The sequence below is a fragment of the Acomys minous genome, assembly GCF_964271855.1.
Source record: "Acomys minous genome assembly, chromosome: 11".
Classification (NCBI taxonomy): domain Eukaryota; kingdom Metazoa; phylum Chordata; class Mammalia; order Rodentia; family Muridae; genus Acomys; species Acomys minous.
The window spans coordinates 53,885,653-53,904,257 of record NC_140492.1 but is presented as its reverse complement, the minus strand read 5'-3'; the positions used below and the strand labels follow the sequence as shown (position 1 = coordinate 53,904,257).

Sequence of the window (18,605 nt, the reverse complement as noted above, 5' to 3'; positions counted from 1 at the left end):
ATCATACAGCTGACGCCCCCTCCCTCTCTTAAAGTGATGTCTGTATGTGTTCTCGTCAGTAATCCACATAGGAGTGTGCTCGCCCAGCCAAACTCTTGAGGGTAATTCTCAGTACTGTTGTATATCACTTGCATATAATTGCCTTTCATAAATATGCCGTTTTGGCTTCTGTCTAAACAATCTCTCAAAGGGGGCAAGGTCTACTAGGGACTGTTTGCCTTAACCGCAGTTACTGATGAATGAAACTAAGCACATAAAGCTAACTTTATGTCATAGTCATGAGTCTAGACATGAGTCAAGACAACGACCAAGACCCTCAGAAATACATGCTGTCAAGAAAATCCTCAGCCCCTTTCCATTAAAAACAGCTCTTTCGAAGATGGAAATTAAACTTGTTCTGATTGTTTTGTGTGGGAGAGCTAAAGTCAGGGAAGTTTCTAATGTCTTCAACATTTATTACATGAATTCTGGAATCCATTGTGAATTTGTTTCTTGCACTATGGACTCTGAGTTTGAAGACATTTAAAGTATGCATCTCACCCTTTCATCAGACTGTTTTGTTGATTAGGGTTCTGTTTTCCTTTCCGGGTTGAAAACTTTTCTTTGTTTCTTCTCCCCCCCCCCCCCCCCCACCCCCGCCCCAGTTTTTTGAGACAGGGTTTTTCTCTTTTAGCCCTGGCTGTCCTGGACTCACTTTGTAGACCAGGCCGGCCTCAATCTCACAGAGATTCCCCCTGCCTCTGCCTCCAGAGCACTGGGGTTAAAAGCGTGTGCCACCACGCCCTGCTACTTGAAAACCTTTCTGTGAAAAAGGGAATCATGGGAAGAGTGAGTCAGATCTGCTTCTCCATTATTTTACCTGGGCAGGGGCTGAATTTCTGGGTCTTGCCGTTTCCCATCTGAACCAGTTCTGGCCTGTGCCTTAGATTTACATTGTTCTGTTCAGTTCTTGAAACATGTGTTGTCCTCTGAAATAAAGAGCTTGTCAGGGAAAACCCTGTTTTGTTGATGCCTCTCACCTGTCTTCATGGTTAAGAATATTTGAAATTACTTGATCAAAGCTACAGGTGATTTTAAATGTTGTTTCTTCTCTCTTACCAGCTCCTTTGAATTTTTCTTTTTTGTTTCTTTGTTTGTTTTTTGAGACAGGATTTCTCTAGGTACCATATTTTTCAGACCATAAGATGCACTTCCCCCCAAAAGTTGGGAGGGGATTAGGGTGCACCTTATGGTCCGTTTGCTGTATTTACTGTTTTTCTTGTTTTCCTGCTCTAAAAACTGGGTGCGTCTTATGGTCAGGTACATCTTACAGTCCGAAAAATATGGTAGCTTTGGCTGTCCTGGAACTCTATCTAGACCAGTCTGGCCTCGAACTCACAGAGTGCTTCCCGAGTGCTGGGATTATGGGTGTGCAACACCACCACCTGGCTTTTGAAAGTTCCTGACTCTAGCTTACCTGTTGTCTAAGCTTTTGAAATCTGTTTTCCTAGAGTCTAGTAGACACTCTGCCTGGTCTCCTCACCCCTATTTTTACTTCAAACTTCCTCTCACCTTGTACATCGCTAGCCATTGCTTTTTAGTCAGGTAAGAATGATCCAAAACAGTTCCTCTCCTTGTCAGTTCTGCAGCTCTTCTTGTGTGTGACATCATTCATGGGCCACTGCTGTGTCACCCCTCTAGAGGTCTCTGTGGCAGTCTCAGTGTGATGCGTTGCAGTGTCTGCTGTAGCATTCACCTCTGGATGCCCTCCCCAACCCTATCTTCTCTGTCTTTATCTTAACCTAAATATATGTAGACTTTTAGAAAATTGTGTGGCTTTTTTTTTTCCTTCACTAAACATACATAGGTAACATGGGGCATAGTGTGTTCTGTGTTCTTGCTTCCGTAGGTTATCACAGAAAATGCTGGTTTTGGTCTTTGTCTGAATAGCCAGAGAGATGTGCTTTTCTATGAAATGGGCTTGTGCTGTTTTGCGTGTGAAGAGATGCTGCTGTAGACACATGCTGTGTTTTTTTATTACTCAATACTACTTAATTGCTAAGGCTTTGTAGTAATTCATCTAAGTCATTCCTTTAGTTCGGAACATTAAGAGTTGTACTTAAGGAGTGTTTGGGGTTTTGTTGTTTCTGCTCTTCAGAAAAGGGCTTTGAAACTTACCTTTACCTTTACCTTTGCGTAAAGCCTTGCTTATTCACTTAAAATAGTTTGGGGAGTGATGTTAGGGAACGAGGAAATTTAAAGTTTTAAATACACCCTGTCAAATTGCCTTCTGAAAAACCCTGACCCAGTTTTTATACTCTCCATTGCAGTGAAAGTACCTGTTCATTTCCCAGGAGAGTAGAGGTGGGGAGGTTCACTGTGCACGTATATACATACTTTTACATGTTACCAATTTGGCAGCCAAGTGTGTGTAGCTCTTCTGGGCATGTAGATTTCTACTATAAACTATTGTAGTTTAACAGACTCACAGCAGCGAGCGTGTATGTACTCTATGTTAGGGCTAAGTTTACTTCATTAGCTTTATATGAATAGCAACAATGAAGCCTGCCAGCTGGGCATGGCAGTACGGGCCTATTGTCCCCAGCATTTAGGAGGTAGAGGCAGGTGGACCAGGAGTTTGAGGCCTTCTTGAGCTGTATGAGACACTGCCTCAGTCTGTGACATGCATGGTTTGCAAGGATGAGGCTTTAGTTCAAGCCCCCGAATACTTAAAATGCCAGGTATGGCGGTGCTTTCTTATAGTGCAGCAGTAGGAAGGCAGAGAGGCCGGAGGGTCCCTGGGGATTGCTGCTTATCCATTCTTGCCTAATTGGTGAGTTCCAGGCCAGTGAGTGGTAGGTGCCACTTCTAGAAAATCGTGTTTCTGTGTGTGCAAAGCATGTCCTGTTGTGTTAAGTCAGATGTTGCCTAGGGATTTCCACTGTCTGCTAACGTAACCTAAAATCCTGATACAGCTCATTCTGGATGTTCCTCAGTGTTTCTCAGATTTTAATTTCTTGTCTAAAGTTACCTGCTTTTATATTTTTCATTATTCCTTAATTAGATCTTTTAACTTAGAAAGAAAGGAAGGAAGGAAAAGAAAAAAAAACTATTTCCCGTAGCCCGTGTGCTCAGTTCTCTGCCCTGAGATGCTGGGATCAGCACATCAGTGTGTCAATGCCGCCCTCGACCAGCAGGAAAGACACCAACACCGGGAACTCTTCTCGCAGCAGTTTATTCAGGAACCTTGACTACCGGAGTGACCCCGGGAAAAGCTCCCACAGAACCTTTATAGTGTGCCTGGTCCTATCAGAGACTGCCACGTTGTTGTCGCTCTTGGTTGGTGTGTTCGGATCATCACGCCACCTCACGCTATGCCTTGTTGGGACCACGCCACCTTACGCTATGCCTTCAGGCACGCGCATAAGGGGCTTGCTCAAAGGCGCATTGCGCATGCGCATAAGGGGCGCATTGCGCCAGGGAAGCAGCAGGGGGCGCTGCTATCTGTGGCTCTCCACATCTTGCTGGTGGGCAGGCTGAGTCACACACAGGCCTCGGCTTCCCGTCTATTTTTGCAGTGACTGAACTGCCTTGGTGTCTTGTGCCAGATCTCTTTCTAGGAATAATCTGGAAAGGGCTGAAGATGTGCTGCTAAGGAGGGTTTCCTCTTCTTTACTATTAGCTATCAAAATCATAATAGGCATTATGAGGAGAGAAGCAAAGCTGACTGTGTGGGTGGAGCGCTGCGCTCAATGGTATAAATTGTAATTGTAGTCTCAGTGTAGGTTTGGGAATACACAGTGATCCCAGTGAAGAGTAGCTCTGCTTATCCCTGCACATTATAACCAAAGACACCGTTTTGCATCAACACTTATTTTCACTCAGAGTAGCTTGACTAAATTCCCTTGTGAAGTATAAATATTATATTTCTGGGTGCCAAAATTTTGTTTTATAGGACCTGACGTCATGAGATTTCTAACCATTAAGCCCGATAACTACAAACATGCTGGCTTTAGACTGCAGTTGGTAGAGCATAGTAACAGAAGTGAAATGCATTTGAGTTAATTTGATTACCCAAAATATTCTCTTACTAGTGTGTCCTTGCAGAAATACTACATTTTTAATAACTATAGTTTTTGGAGATGTTGAAAGTATGTAGAACAAATAAGGCACTACATTTTTACACTGTTCAGTATAAATAGAACATTTCTGTCATTGCCACTGGGCCACAGCGTAAGCATTTCTGTTGATTAGAGCTGTTTCTTATAGACCTACGCTTTGGGAATACTGATTTCACGGTGGCAGGACCACTAGACCTCAGCTCCTGTGTTTACTCTCTGTGCTCTCCTCCCAGCCGACCACACATAGTCTGCCTGTAAGACCTTTGGGCAGCAGTTTAAAGTGTGACCTCCGCTGTCTTCCAGTTTGCACATTTGATAATCACATTTGGCCCCAGAATTGGTATGGATTACTAATACAAATGAGGAGTGAAGAAGAAAAGAGAAATCAATGTGAGAACTTTTAAGGTTACAGGCTGAAAAGCTAGGTTAAGGCAGTTTCTCCAGCATTGAGACTGTTGCCTCAGTCCATGGCTCCAGAATCTAGTAGCTTCCACATTTCTGAGTATCTGGGGCTAAGGCCCTACTATCCTAGTTTACCAAATATGGACTTCGTGTACAAACTTTTGCAAGCTGGTGTGGTGGCACAGACTGTAATACAGCACTTGGGGAGCTCAAGACCAGGCTTTGCTGCCTAGTTTTATTCACCTTGCATTGAGAATGAAGCACTGTCTCAAAAAGTAAAACAAACATTTAAAACATGCCTTGAGGCTGGGCAGAGGGGCAGTGGCTACATGCTTACTGTCCAGGCGAGCCAGGGTGCATGTGATTGGAGCTCTGAACCCTGTGAATGCCTTATGGATGTAGCTGCCAACCAGTAATACCTGGAAAATGGAGATCCCCCTGCAGAGCAGGCTGCCTAGGGAGAATTGATGTAGGTGAGCGCTAGGTCTGATTGAGAGGTCCTGCCTCAGAGAATAAGGTGAAAGCGCATTCAGGGAAGGGTCCCGACATAGACCTCAACCTTCCACCGTCATACATGCTCATGTGCACACCCACACACCCACATACATGGGAACACACATGAAACAATCATAAAGGTATTTTTAATTCTTTTTGTTTTTGTTTTGAGATAGGGTTCTTCTGTGTAGCCTTGGCTGTGCTGGAACTCACTGTGTAGACCAAACTGGCTTCAAACTCACAGGGATCTGACTGTGCCTCCCTCCCGAGTGCTGGGATAAAAGGCGTGTGCCGCCATTTCCCAGCATATTTTTAACTTAAAAAAAAACCAGATTTATTTATTTATTCACTATGTATACAGTGTTCTGTCTGCATGCATTCCTGCATGACAGAAGAGGGCACCAGATCTCATCATAGATGGTTATGAGCCACCAAGTGGTTGCTGGGAATTGTACTCAGGATCTTTGGAAGAGCAACCTGTGAGCCATCTCTCCAGCCCATAATTTTAATTCCTAAAGTAATTCTTTCAGTAGAATCTAGCACAAAAGCCCTGGAACTCTATATCCTTCTCAGAAAACATTCCCCTACCCCCGGACAGGGTTTCTCTGTGTAGCCTTGGCTGTCCTGAGCTCACTTTGTAGACCAGGCTGGCCTCGAACTCACAGTGATCTGCCTGCCTCTGCCTCTGCCTCCTGAGTGCTGGGATTAAAGGTGTGCGCCACCACTGCTCAGCTAGAAAACAGTTTGTTAAAAAAGAAAACAATTCAGGATGAAACAGCGGTTGTTTATGTGATGTAATCGTTGTCTTCCCTAAGACAGTCCTATACGCTTTTGTGTGAAACATGTCAGTGTCCCAGCTGGGCTCAGTCCTAGGCCTTTGAGTACAGACCCTTAGTGGCATTTACATTCTTCCACATACTGATGTGGCAACTTCAGGGTGACCATTCTCTGGTATTGCTTCTGTGAGCTGGGAACTTAGAAGGCGCCTGACTGGGTGAGGGTCTGAGTGATACAGTTAAGATACTACGGCTTCCAGCTTAGTGCTGCTATGGGATTCTGAGCGTGTGACTGAGTGGGTCTCTGTCTGTTTCTGTTTCTCATGCCTTTCTTGGGCTCTTTTCCTTCTATCTGTTTTGTTCTATTCTGCTATGTTAGTTTTTATTTCATCTTATTGTTCATTTTATTTTATTATTTCTTAGAAGCTAGTTTTTTTAATGAGAGACAGATGTGGGGAGGAACTGGGATTAGTAGAGGGATAGGTACCCATAACCAGGATATATTATATGAGAAGAATTAATTTTTCATCAAAGGGAGGCAAAGATGTTCTAGGGATGCAGTTATCTAATGGCTTGCCTGAGCTTGGAAGATCCACTTCCAGGTCGGATCATTGATGTAGTTGACAAATGTATATTGACAAGAGGCAGGAGTCACTGATGCCGTCTTAGAAGACGCCACAGTATATTAGGATGATCTCATGCCTTCTTCTGTCTCTCCAGAGCATATTGTTTTGTGACTTCCATTGTCCATTTCCTCTCAGGCCTGTTTAGGTGGGTGATAGGTTTTTGTAGGAGAAGGGGGAGGAGGAGTTATTGTTTCTGGAGAGCGTTGGCCTGGTGTGGGGGTCATCTCTGTGTTCCCGTCCAGACTACTTCTGTCTCTGTCCATCCATGCAGACTGAACGCTCTGTTTCTGTTATAAATTTACTATTCTGTCTTAATGTAATAAAGTTGAGCTTCTAGAAGACTCAATGGATTTTACTCATTTGGTTCTAAGTTAAAATCCTCTTAAACGCTCTGCTCTCCGTGCTGGGCGGTCCCTGCTGTGGCCTGCTGTGCTCCCTCTGCTTCCTCTCCACCCACGTCCGCTTAGGTGGAGCCTTGAGTTTGTCACTCCATCTCTCCTTCACCTTTTTCCTGCTTGAAAAACAGGCAATAATTAAACCCATTGCTCCAGGCTGCTGCATAGGCCACAAATGTGATCCCTACAAATGTGGCGCCTTCATATGGTGTCTGGCACATTGGTAGCACCCAGATAATAGTAGGGCCTACTAGGGCATGTCTGTAATTTCAGCTGCAGCCATTTATAGTGACTCCTTGTGTAAGAAAAGGAGAAAAGCACTCACACGTTAACATCTGTGGCCACTGATAATCACTGTGAGTGTGACTGTGGCCACTTAAGTCACTTTCTCTGCCTTGCACTACTATGGGTGTCTCTCTGACGGTCCCATTTATTGAACAGTTACTGTATCATGCCTCTCTCAGGCCCTTCGTGTGGGAAGGCGGTATTATTAATACATTGTAGAATTAAGGTATGAAGATGCCAAGTGACTCACTCCAAAGTGACAGCTATTACGTTATATAGTTATGTTGACAGTTTATGTTTGTGGAATTGGGTTTAAGAAAGCTAATCAGTGTGAAGCCCAGGTAAGTCAGTGGCTTATTCTTAGTTGACTCCCTTTTATGGAACGGTCTTAGCCTGTCTTTTGACCCTAAGATTGTAGCATCACTTTTACTTATGCAAAAAGGAAAAGAATGACTATAAGAGGAAATAGAGAGAGCTGTAGACACAACATGGATGTCCACAGCGAGTGAGGGCAGTGGTGGTCCACTCGCCCTGTCTCTTGCTTGCTCTTGAGCTGGTTTCCTCCAGGCACCCGTTGGATAGCAGTTCTGATGCCACACTTGGCCCCTAAGCATCGTCCTGGTGGAAGTGAAGCTCTCAGGGCGGTGCTCAGTCACTGCTGTGGCTGCTCTGTTGAGGCTGCTGTTGAGTGTGGAGCTCCCAGAGCACCATCACTCTCCCCCCTTGGCACTTCCTTCTTTTCTCCCTTATGTTATCTCCCTCTGAAACACGACACTTTTCTCCAGCACATGTGCTTTGATTTGAGGGTGGAGTTTGTTGAGTCAGACAAAGGGTTTTGTGTTTGTGGAATTTTGGGTTTTTTTTTAAAATATGAATTAAGAGCTGTAACTTTGCATATGAAGGATTTGTTTGTTTGTGGAACCAGGTCTCTCTCACTGTGCAGGAAAAGAAGGCCCCCACACCTGGTGAAGGAAAGTCTACTTATCACATGATTTGGCATACAATACTGAGAAAAACATAAGATCATTTGATTACAAATCTGAGGAACATGGGTGTCCAACAAACTTTATTATTCAGACAGCAAACTCATTTCCAGATATGTGATCCTGTGAAAAGGTTTATGTTCATTATTTCATGGTGACCATGCAAACAGACTCTGAATATACTGAAGGGAAGAAGAGACTAATTTGGATTAGGTCATACAGGAATGGGCTATAGCTTGCTTAAGGGCACCTGAAAATTAGTAGCTATATAGGACTTTGCCAAAGAGTAGTTAGCGTAACTACAGGTTGCTGGTATAAGTGAGGCATTTCATGTGCTCACCTTGGCAAGCATCAGCTTGCACACCTGGAGGCCACCAGGGCCAGCGCTGCTGACAGTACTAGTTTATGTGCAGATGCGGTGGGTGACCCTCTAGGCCTGGACTCAAGGATAGAGCAGCAGTTCCTCCTGGCATCTTCTGCTGAAAGTGTGGACACACATTTTATTTGGCAGTGGCCATGCACTTGTAGGCAGTTGAGCAGAGCCAGAAAATGCTGCAGGAAGGATGCTTTTGTGAGGAGCATTGCAATTCTGAAGTAACTCCCATTTTCCTGGCTTCTTCTGAAATGTTTTGTAATGTCGCCTGTGCCTGAAACATAAACAAAGGTCTGGAAGGGTCTGTCATGTTGTATTGTTGGCACAGCAAGTTTAGGTGACTGTAAGCAGAACACCTCCCTTTCAGCAGGGCATGCCTCAGGAAGCCATGGTTGAAGCCTTAGACCTCACTCTTGCCTTCCTGCTGGGAAAGGCTGCCTGTGGCTTTGGAGAGAGATCCTGGTTCATGTGCCATACGCCTGTGAGTCAGGATGTCTCCATGCTCTGGCAATGTGACTCTGAGGTCACCTCATTTAATGAAAGTACAACTAAAAGCAGCTGTGAATATTTTGAGGAAAAAAATTAATGAATAAACAAAAGCATTCCCGTGTTGACTGCCCCCGATGGGTCAGATGTATACAAGGGCACATTACTCGAGGGACCGGAAAATGAAGAGTTCAGGAAGGAAATGCAGTTTTATAGAGTGCTTATGGAGTTGATGAGCCGACCAGCTTACCTGTAAGTAGTCCAGTTCCTGTGTGTTCTTGCAGTCTATGTCTTCACTAGTCACAACCTGAGTATTGCTGGTCCAGCTATAGCAGAAGCCTTGGCCGAAATGACCTCCGGTTCCCTGGGTCTGTGATGTATTAAATGTACTGTCTTCCCCACACAAGTGCCATCACTTAGCTCCAAGCAGAGAGGAAGGCCCACTGCTGTCTGCCTGCACCAGCACATCAGACAGCAGCTTTGGAAGGCCACAGCCCTGTGTGCAGGTGACGCTTGTACTTGTGCTCTTTGCAGTGCCATAACATTGCTCATGCTCTCTCGGGACTTTGGATTTGCAGATACTAATGCTGGAGACCGTGGACAGACCAATAATGCCGCTTCCGCATCAGCTTCCAACTCCACCTGAACAGCCCCAAGTAGCCAGCTGCGCAGGAAAAACCAGCAGTTACTTGAGTGCCACTCAGCAACACTGGTCACGTTTGGAAAGTAAATTAAAAAGAGGAAAAAACAAAAACCCTGTTCATTTTAGTGTTCAATTTTTTATTATTGTTGTTCTTATTTAACCTTGTAAAATATCTATAAATATAAACCAGTTTCATTGTATTCTCACTTTTCAGGAGATCCAAGAGGTGGGAGGGGCGGGAGGGGGAGGAGCAGAGCACTAGAACACACAGTCTCTCCCAAGACAATCTTTTTCTTTTCTTTTCTTTTCTTTTCTTTTTTTTTTTAAATCAGACGTCTGCTATTGTATACCTTAAAAACTGACTCCTGCCTCATGCCCCCACCACAGCAGAAGAAAACCTGTTCTGTGCTGGTTTCTTTTCTGAACTTGTTTTCTTTTAAAAGTCTGGTGTAAGACTTTGATACAGTGCACAGCTTGAAATTGGTTGGGAGCTTAGCAGGTGTAACTCAACAGGGACTTATGTCACTTGTAACAATGTGTATGTGTCCTCGGGTATTTGAAGACTTGCCTTTGGCATGTGGATGGCAGGTGTGACAGACCAAAAAGAAAAAAAAAGAGGTCCGTAGCGCAGAGGGGTCCCTAAAGTCTGAGGCTATAAGGGAAGGTTGTGATTGGTTATTTAATGTTTTTTTGCTCTTGCCCAGTGCAAGCGTTGCAGATGCTGGCTTAGGAAGGCTGCCAGAGGAGAACCACAGAAGCTTCCAGCCCTGGGCGGATCTTAGTTCACCTGACCAAAGGCTGTCTGCCTATCTTTGTGTTGTTTTGAGCTGGCACCCTAGGGTGAGATGGGGATGATGAGCAAGCATCTCTGGGTACACCAGACAGCAGATGACAGGAAGGCAAGCAGCGGGCCAGGGGCAGATCTCACCACTGTGAATGAATTTGTCCAGATTTTTCTAAAGTTATTTCCCTTAGAAAAATACACTTGAGAGAGACATTGTAGCTAAATAATGTGAACTATAACAGTCTACTGCTTTATTTTTCTTATTTTAATTGAAAACCAAGCTTGCAAGAATTGCCACATTTTTACACATAGTTCTAATTTTAAATCCAAACCTAGACTCTGTATTTAATTTCTGCTTTTTTTAACATCATGCTTTTAAAATTTATTTATTGATGCATGTCAGATAAGCCATTATGATTTTAAATGGTAGGAATATTAAAAACCACACATCAAAATAATAAAGTCACCTGTGTCTGCTGATTATATCAATGTGTGTGTATATATACGTTATATATACATATATTCAATACTGCCTTTTCTTTTTGTCTACAGTATCAAAATTGACTGAATCATGAAAAGAATGTCTCCCCACCTTTACCATTAAGAGTTTTGTTTTTGTTTTCTTTGTTAATCAATGAATGGCGTAAGAATCAGTCTCTTTTTTTTTTTTTAAAGAAAAAGCAATATTCCTTGGAAAGTAAGGAGGATTGAAGGGTTATGTTTGAGTGAGGAACAGACTTCATAACTAGCTTGTTGATACTTTAAGGCTGGTATCTTTGTGGGCCTTATATACTCTAAAATGAACTTTGGTGCTTACGGGCCATTACTTGACCTCTGAATCTTTACGGCACAATCAGTTACCTTTCACATTTAAAGATCAACGTGAGTGATGGCCACCTTTCTTTCCTTCCTTCCCACTCCTCCCCACACATCTGAGGTTAGCTGGTGAGTAGGGCTGCAGAGCCCTTGTTGTGTGTAGCAACTTCCGCTACCTGCATTACCTCCCCTTAAGTCATGTTGGGGTCTTGGCCTCCGGGTGGTTAGGGAAAGGAGTCTCTTGGCAGCCCTGATACAGGCCCGAGCACCCTGTCATAACTCTTTGACTGCATGTGTATCTCCAGGACAGGTGTCCTGCCTGCCGAAATGAACCGGTGCCTAGAAAGGCAGCAGTGAGCCATCTGGCTTTGACTCACTGTGTGGCTAAGCTCTTCAGGCCACAAAAGGGGCTTCTCAGACCTCTGGTTCTATCAGAGTTCACGAGAGAGGAAGCATGCTCAGTCAAACCAAATCAAACAAACAGGCTCTTACTTTCTGTGACGTGCTTCTGAGAGATAATTACAGTTTGAAAGAATTCTGAAATCGAAGTATCTGACACCATAGTTCCTTGAAGGGGTAACTTGGAAGACCGTTTGGGAAGGAATTTGTAAAGAGTCCGAACAAGCAGGGGTGTGGCCTAAGAAGGGAACCTGCTTTCAGATTAACTGCCCAGCAGCTAGTACACAGACAGCACTCCGGACTTGGTAGACTTGCTAGAGTCCATAGGAATCAGTGCTTGTTTTAGCAAATACTCCCCACCCCCCAGACGGGGGGAAAAGAAGAGTAGAGGAAAGTCAGGTGCTTTTCTCGAGTGTGTGTGTGTGTGTGTGTGTGTGTGTGTGTGTGTGTGTGTGTGTGTGTGTGTGTGTTTGCGTGTTTGCGTGTTTGCGTGTGAGTATGTGAGGGCTAAGGTGCACGATTTTTCTTTCTCAAGGATCATGGCAGGATCACAGAACTCTTATACAAGTGAGATCCAGGTCTCTGAATATCTTTTTGTAAATAATAATAATTAAAAAAGCTCCTCACCAAATTCAAGCTTGTATATTATATTTTCTTTCAATGTTTTTAAATTTAAGTTTTATTGTTTTGTATGTAAATATGTGGACCCAGGAACTGTTATTAATGAGCAAAAAGTTACTGTTCAGGGCAGTGATTCTGTTTAATAACCAGACAAAAATGTAGACGAGCTTTTTAAAGCCATATAGTTTTAACTCTGTACAGTAGGTACCGGCCTGTATTACTGTAACAATAACTCTAGCAATGTATAGTGTATCTATATAGTTTGGAGTGCCTTCGCTTCCATGTATTTGGTTTTTTGTTTTGTTTCTGTTTTTAAATTGATTTCCTTTATCCATGTGTCCTTGTAAGTTCCCCTTCCCTCTGAAGAAACAACGTAAAGGCACCTTTGCCCCCTCCACAGTTTGAGTGGGGAGAGGAAAGCACGTTTGAAATCTCTTTGCATTCTAGCCTTGCCTTTGTTTGGGTTCTGGGTGTGTCTTTGTCCTCCTGAGTAACAGTGACCGGTTTCATTTCACACTTGGTCCCCTCAGGGACTTGGTGGAGTGCTGGGGATCCGAGAGCTGGAGGGAGTCAAATAGATTGGATTTTTCTCATCTTTTCTCCAAGCCCTAACACGAGTCCCACAGAAGATACTGGGAGCTTCCTGTGCTCACGCTCTCTGTACCTACTTCCCTCCCAAACACGCGCGTGAGAGAGATTGGTTTTATTTTCTTTTTTAAAAAATAAATCACGCTGCCGTGGTGGCATCTGGGTTTTGATGCGTCCATGGTCTTGGCGCCCTGATGACCGGTTGGCAGTTATGCAGCATGAAGCGCAGCTGAGAGCTGTCACATGGGCTTGGAGCCTGCTCCTCCCTCCTGCCATCTTGTTGGATGAAATAGCATTTTAATTTTTTTGAAATCCTTTTTTAACTGCCTAATGTGAGCCATTTTAAAAGGAAAAAAATGTTCATTTTTGCCACCAACTACTTTGAATGTCTTGAATAGAGGAAGGAAAGCAAAACAAAAAAACCACTACCAAGCCAAAGGTTGCTATTTTTGAGACATCACGTGTTCATTGCACACGCAGAGGAATGCACCTTCTTAATAACATACTGTCTTGTTTCTTTTAAAGTCCTTAATTTTTTTAGACCCAGGTATTAGGTTTGTGTTTTAGCAAAGTATACCTACCCGGCCATCTTGTCCACGCCAGTGCAGAGCCCTGAGGGGACTCTTCTCTCTCCCTGTGGATGTGAAGACACTGGCATTGCTATTACCTTTCCCCTTCCCTTTGCAAGGGTTTCAACTTTGGAATCTTCCAAAGGAAGGTTGGCCAATGCCAGATCTCCCAGAGTTGGAGTTTTTGTTTTTATCTTGTCTTTGTTTTAAATCAAAATTGTGTCTGGTTCCTGTTCACACTACTGATTGTTATAATCACAGAGATGAACACGTTTCTCCCCTGTATGAAAAATAAGCATCCTTTATGGTGAAATCTGCTTTTTTCTGGTAGAAGCTTAAGCCACTTATATAAGAAACAGCACAGAAGCACAGGAGAGCCCCAGGTCTCCTTTGAGAGGCATTGGAAGCTATCCCTGGGGTCTGGATCATTCTCACAGGGTTAGGCCATTTTGTTCAAGTTTGTTGCTCCCTTGTGTGTCTCCACATGACGAGCAAAATGACAACCAGGACATAAGGGGTTAGCTTGACAAAGTAGACTACCTTGTGTTAAGTTTTAAGTTTTTTTCTTATTTTATCTGTCTACAGGCAGATACAAATAGGTATATGGAAATGTGCTTGCCTGTAAAAATTTGCATTAACAAATGTGTTGCCGATGGATCACTTGGGCCTGTACACATACCAATTAGCGTGACCACTTCCATCTTAAAAACAAATCTAAACAAAACATTATTATTATTATTATAAATATATATATATAAAGGACTGTGGGTTGTATACAAACTATTGCAAACACTTGTGCAAATCTGTCTTGATATAAAGGAAAAGCAAACGCTGTATAACATTACTACTTGAATGCCTCTGTGACTGAATTTTTTTTTTCATTTTAAATATAAACTTTTTTGTGGAAAGTATGCTTAATGTTTTTTTTCCCCTTTCCCCCATTCCCTTGTAAATACATTTTGTTCTATGTGACTTGGTTTGGAAATAGTTAACTGGTACTGTAATTTGCATTAAATAAAAAGTAGGTTAGCCTGGAAATGAAATTAAAATTCACAAGTGTGTGGTCTTTATTTCAGTGCCCACCTCTCTCTCTTCACCCTGCCTACTTTGCCATCGCCACATGTAGTCACATTGCCGTCCCCACTCCTCTGACTGGGGAAACATGAACCCGTGTTATCAAAGTCAAGACTCTCATTCTTTGAAATGACCTTGCTCTGCGGTGTAGACAGGAGGTGCAGCTTCCTGCTTGGAAACCCCTGGACTTAATGTAGAGAAAGCTTTGCAGACACTGCTTTGAAAAGAGAGAAAATGTCCCCGAAAGGGACAGCTGTAAAAACCTGTGTAAGCTGCTGTCTTTGGTTACTGTGTCCATGACTGACTGTGACTGTATGTTCTTTTAACTTCCATCTTCCTAGTACTGGTCTTTGGGAGTCTCTGTAAAACATGAACACCATGGACAGTGGGTCTGTACCACCCGTATAACCAACACGTGTTTGAGTCTGCTCAGTTCAAATACTGGATAATGTATGTTAACATGTTATGTCTCTTAGTGCAAACAGAAACACCATTTTTTAGGGCTGGCTCATTGTCAGGCCTAAAGGTTAGGTATAAGGTCATGTGACTGCTGCTTCAATAAAGACAAATTTATATTCGATTAAGTGTGGTCTTTTATTTAGTCTCTTATTCAACATTTTTAGAAGAAATTCAGTGTGGTGCCACGCACCTGTAATCCCAGCACCAGCAGAAGGGGCCTGGGCCAGTGGTGGGGTGGCTTGTGGTTCACAGCCATCTTGTTTAGGCCCTACGGTGGCCATTTGAGGTGGGACTGAAGGACATGCCAGCTACCCCTCACACCCTGAAAGATTATTTCTGAGAGTCCAAAGGGTAGTGCTGGATTGTAGGGCAGAGTAATAGAAGACTTTCTGAGCACCTTCAGGTGTTGAAGCTGCGGCTATGGGAAGAAAAGCCACCTGGGGACAACAGCTGCTTTGGAGGCTGGCAGGTTGCCTGGAGCTGGGAAGAGCTGGTAATGATGGGGTTGCAGGTGGGTGGTTTTTTAAGTCTATATTTTTTTTTTCCAGAAAGGAAGGGCCACTCCTGAGCCTCCCTCCTGAAGTCCATGTCAAGACTTTAGACACGTGGACAGTGGCTGCTGAGTGGCTCTTCACCGATGGGTGAGCCAGATGTATAGTGGCTCACACCAATCTGTTCCCCTGCCATTTGGAAATTGACCATCTCTTCTTGAGCAGGAGACCAGAAAAAAGAATGTGGTCGTCTCCAAGATGCCGAGAAAGAAGTGCTTGCTTCTGTTCAGAAGCTCCAGTGCGGGAGGGAAGAGGAAGCAGGGTGTTGGAAAGCAGGAAAGTTGGCTCTCTGAGTCTTAAAACCCAGCTATGGTTGCTGAGAAGAGTGTATATCCCGTGTGCACTCCTGTGCAGCCAACCTTGAATCTCAGCCGCTCTTGGAATAAGTCTTACCGTCTAGTTCCTGTGCTCTTACCCGTTGAATGTTTGAGGCCCTGCCTGGGCATTTTGAAAGTCGGCGGGGGTGGGCTGTAGAACCTGTGTTGCAGCTTGCTTGGTCTTAACCACGTGTGTGGAAACCCACTGTCAGGGTTCTACGTGAGTAGCACACGCGGGTAACTTCCCAGAGGAAGGAGAGGTGCATGCATCATTTATAAAAATAGTTACGTGGAATTTAGACTTCCAAATGAGTCTAAATTACCTCTAGTTACAACCAAGTCTAAGTATTCCAGATTTTGCAGAGTGAAACTGTTTGTTAAAATTCAGTTGCTTTCAGCTTCCATTACAACCAAATATTACCTTTAAACATCAATTACTACAGTTTGTATTACAGTATGTATATATTTTTATATGTAATAATCACAAAAGCAAGTTAGGTGATTAATTCAGTTTTATGTTCTACCAGCTGATTGTTTGGTTTGTAAAGGGCGATACTGAAATACATAGTAAGAGATGTGTATGATTTTGTTTGATTTGGATCATGGGGGAGCTTTGTTTTGTTGTGAGACAGGGTCTCACCATTTGCCCAGACTGTTCTGAACTCAGCCTAGCCTGGCTCTGTTTTCATTTTTATTTTCTCATTCTCACTTTTTTTTTTCCTTCCCCAGAAAAAAAAGTCAAAAAATAGGGGCTGGAGAGATGGCTCAGCGGTTTAAGAGTACTTGCTGCTTTTCCAGAAGATCAGAGTTCAGTTCCGAGCACCCACGCCAGGTGGCTCACAATCACCTGTAACTCCAGCTCCCGGGGGGGGGGGGGGGGGGGGGAAGGGGTGCAGTGCCCTCTTGGCTCCTCAGTCACCCAAACATGGGCACGTACTTAAACACGCAAAAAAATAAAATAAAATAAACTTCAAAAAAAAATGTCTTAAATCTCTACCCAAAACTTTATTATTGAAGTCTTGATCTGACATTAAACCTGGGAACATAGTTGCTTAGTTCTTACGCATGGAACACCTCATATGAAATTAAGGTATAACTTGTGAAAAAGGCACAAACAGTCCTGAAAACTATTATAAAAGAGGCAGATACTTCCACACACTTCAGCTTTGAGGATCAGAGTATACACAGGAGTTCTGTGCACACAGATAATTGCGCTATTGCACATTTATTGTCTGTCACTGTAGCTTTGTCATAGGTTGCCCCAGTGTTCCAGGTTTGTGAGCAAGCCAGTCCCGGGTCAGATGGGGTGCAGACCTCCTCCTGCCCAGTCACATAAGGTCCCCACAGCCACAGCTCCCACCCCTTCCGCCACAGGCACCTGTCATTTGGGAACCCTCACATGGCTTCCATTTACCCACAGGACCCCAGTGCAGCTCAGAACCCACACAGAATCCCTTGGCTGCCTGCCACATGCCCTTCCTTCACCTCTACAGAGGTTGTTATAAGAAGTTTTTACAAGCTTATTAACAGCCATTTTAGCTCTGTCTTCTTGAACTCCGAGATCGGGATCCACATCTGAGTCTGTGCTGTATCCAGCACCACCACCGCCACCACAGCAGGTCACATGTGTTAGTGGTTAACAGTGTGTCTGGCCACATGGGGAACCTTAGTGGTAGGTCCAGGACACGGTCATGACAAGCGTCTGGCATCCAGCAGTGGCTCTAAAGGAACCCAACAGTGAGCTCAAGTCTGGAACACACAAGCCGCTCAGGAGGATGCTTGGGGTTGGGGATGTGTGGGCCACGGCTGTGCACAGTTACATAGCCTGACCTGGTGCCTCCTTTCCCACCTAACACTTCAGGATTTAGTGGCATTTGAGGGTTTGTTCCCAGTCACAGAGATTGCCTTAGATTGGCAGCGCTTTCCACAGGCTGCACTTTGGGGCTCCGGTGTCCTTTTCCTGAGAAGTGGTAACCAGCTGCAGTCATAGGATGTCCTTGGCGATCAGTGTGTCCCATCTGTCTAGCCCTAGGAGTGGCAATTCAGAGTATCTGGGTTCTGGCCGTCCCATGACATCTCCACGCAGGGCCAGGCACTCAGCCATCTGTGCTGCTAAATAACTCCTGCATGAGGGGGGTGGCGAAGGGGTGCGTGTCTTGGATGCGCAGCAGTTGCTGGGTCTGCTGGGCGTTGATGCTGCGCAGCTCAGTGAGAAGAGCCATGATCTTAAGGAACAGGAACCTGCAGGCAGCCAGAGAAGTTAGTCTTCAGGCTGCCCCTCCCCCTCCCCCTCCCACCAGGCTGACCCTCGTTCTGGAAGCGCACAAGCTGAAGCTCAGGACAGACAAGAGTGGATGTTGGGAACATCTTCAGCCTGTGCATGAGAAGGCAGAACATCCTGCTGGTGCTTAAGGCAAAAGCTGTAATCTACCTCCTTCCTCCACCCTCTGTCTCTGCCTCTGTCTCTCTGTCTCTCTCCCCCCCCCCCCTTTCCCCTCGCTCTGCATCAAACATCTGAACACACACTTACCTTGGTTTCCTCGTGGTATAAGCGAGCTAGCATCCCAAGCCTCCTCACAGGAAGTAAGCAAATAAATATGTAGCCACCCCAGCATCCCTGGATGCTAACCAAAAGAGCTCCAAGTGAAGATTGGAGCTTCAAGCCCCACACTGTAATACCCCAAACTGGCTGTACTCTTCAGAGCTTTTAGGCTTGTTGTGATCACGTTTGTTGCTGTCCTTGTCCTTGTAGGCATGAGACTGGACATTAGGACACAGGATCCCGAGGACTGGTGAAGGCATGGGAGGTCTTACCAGTGCCAGCTCCCAAGCAGGTTTTTGTGGGTGACAAGTTTGAGCTTTG

At 44.5% G+C, this 18,605-nt stretch overlaps 2 protein-coding genes across 8 annotated transcripts in view; one reads left to right on the top strand and one right to left on the bottom strand.

Annotated features, from left to right (window-relative positions):
• The window catches only part of GSK3B (glycogen synthase kinase 3 beta), a 144,436-nt gene extending 127,826 nt beyond the window's left edge, over positions 1-16,610 (top strand). For 5 of the 6 annotated variants that reach the window (XR_014782878.1, XM_084800609.1, XM_084800607.1 and 2 more), the window contains one exon: positions 9,500-14,995. Coding sequence is in view for 5 of the 6 variants with exons in the window: in XM_084800609.1 (XP_084656735.1) it covers positions 9,500-9,567 (68 nt within the window). In the remaining variant the exon portion in view is untranslated. Of the gene's footprint in view, positions 1-9,499; positions 14,996-16,471 lie in introns of those variants that run through there. The other variant, XM_084800610.1, reaches the window with a different exon arrangement.
• Positions 9,851-18,605, bottom strand: part of NR1I2 (nuclear receptor subfamily 1 group I member 2) — a 45,159-nt gene continuing 36,404 nt past the window's right edge. For both annotated transcript variants that reach the window (XM_084800611.1, XM_084800612.1), the window contains exon 9: positions 9,851-17,983. In XM_084800611.1, coding sequence (XP_084656737.1) covers positions 17,839-17,983 — 145 coding nt within the window. In that variant the 3' untranslated portion in view covers positions 9,851-17,838. The remainder of the gene's footprint in view (positions 17,984-18,605) is intronic.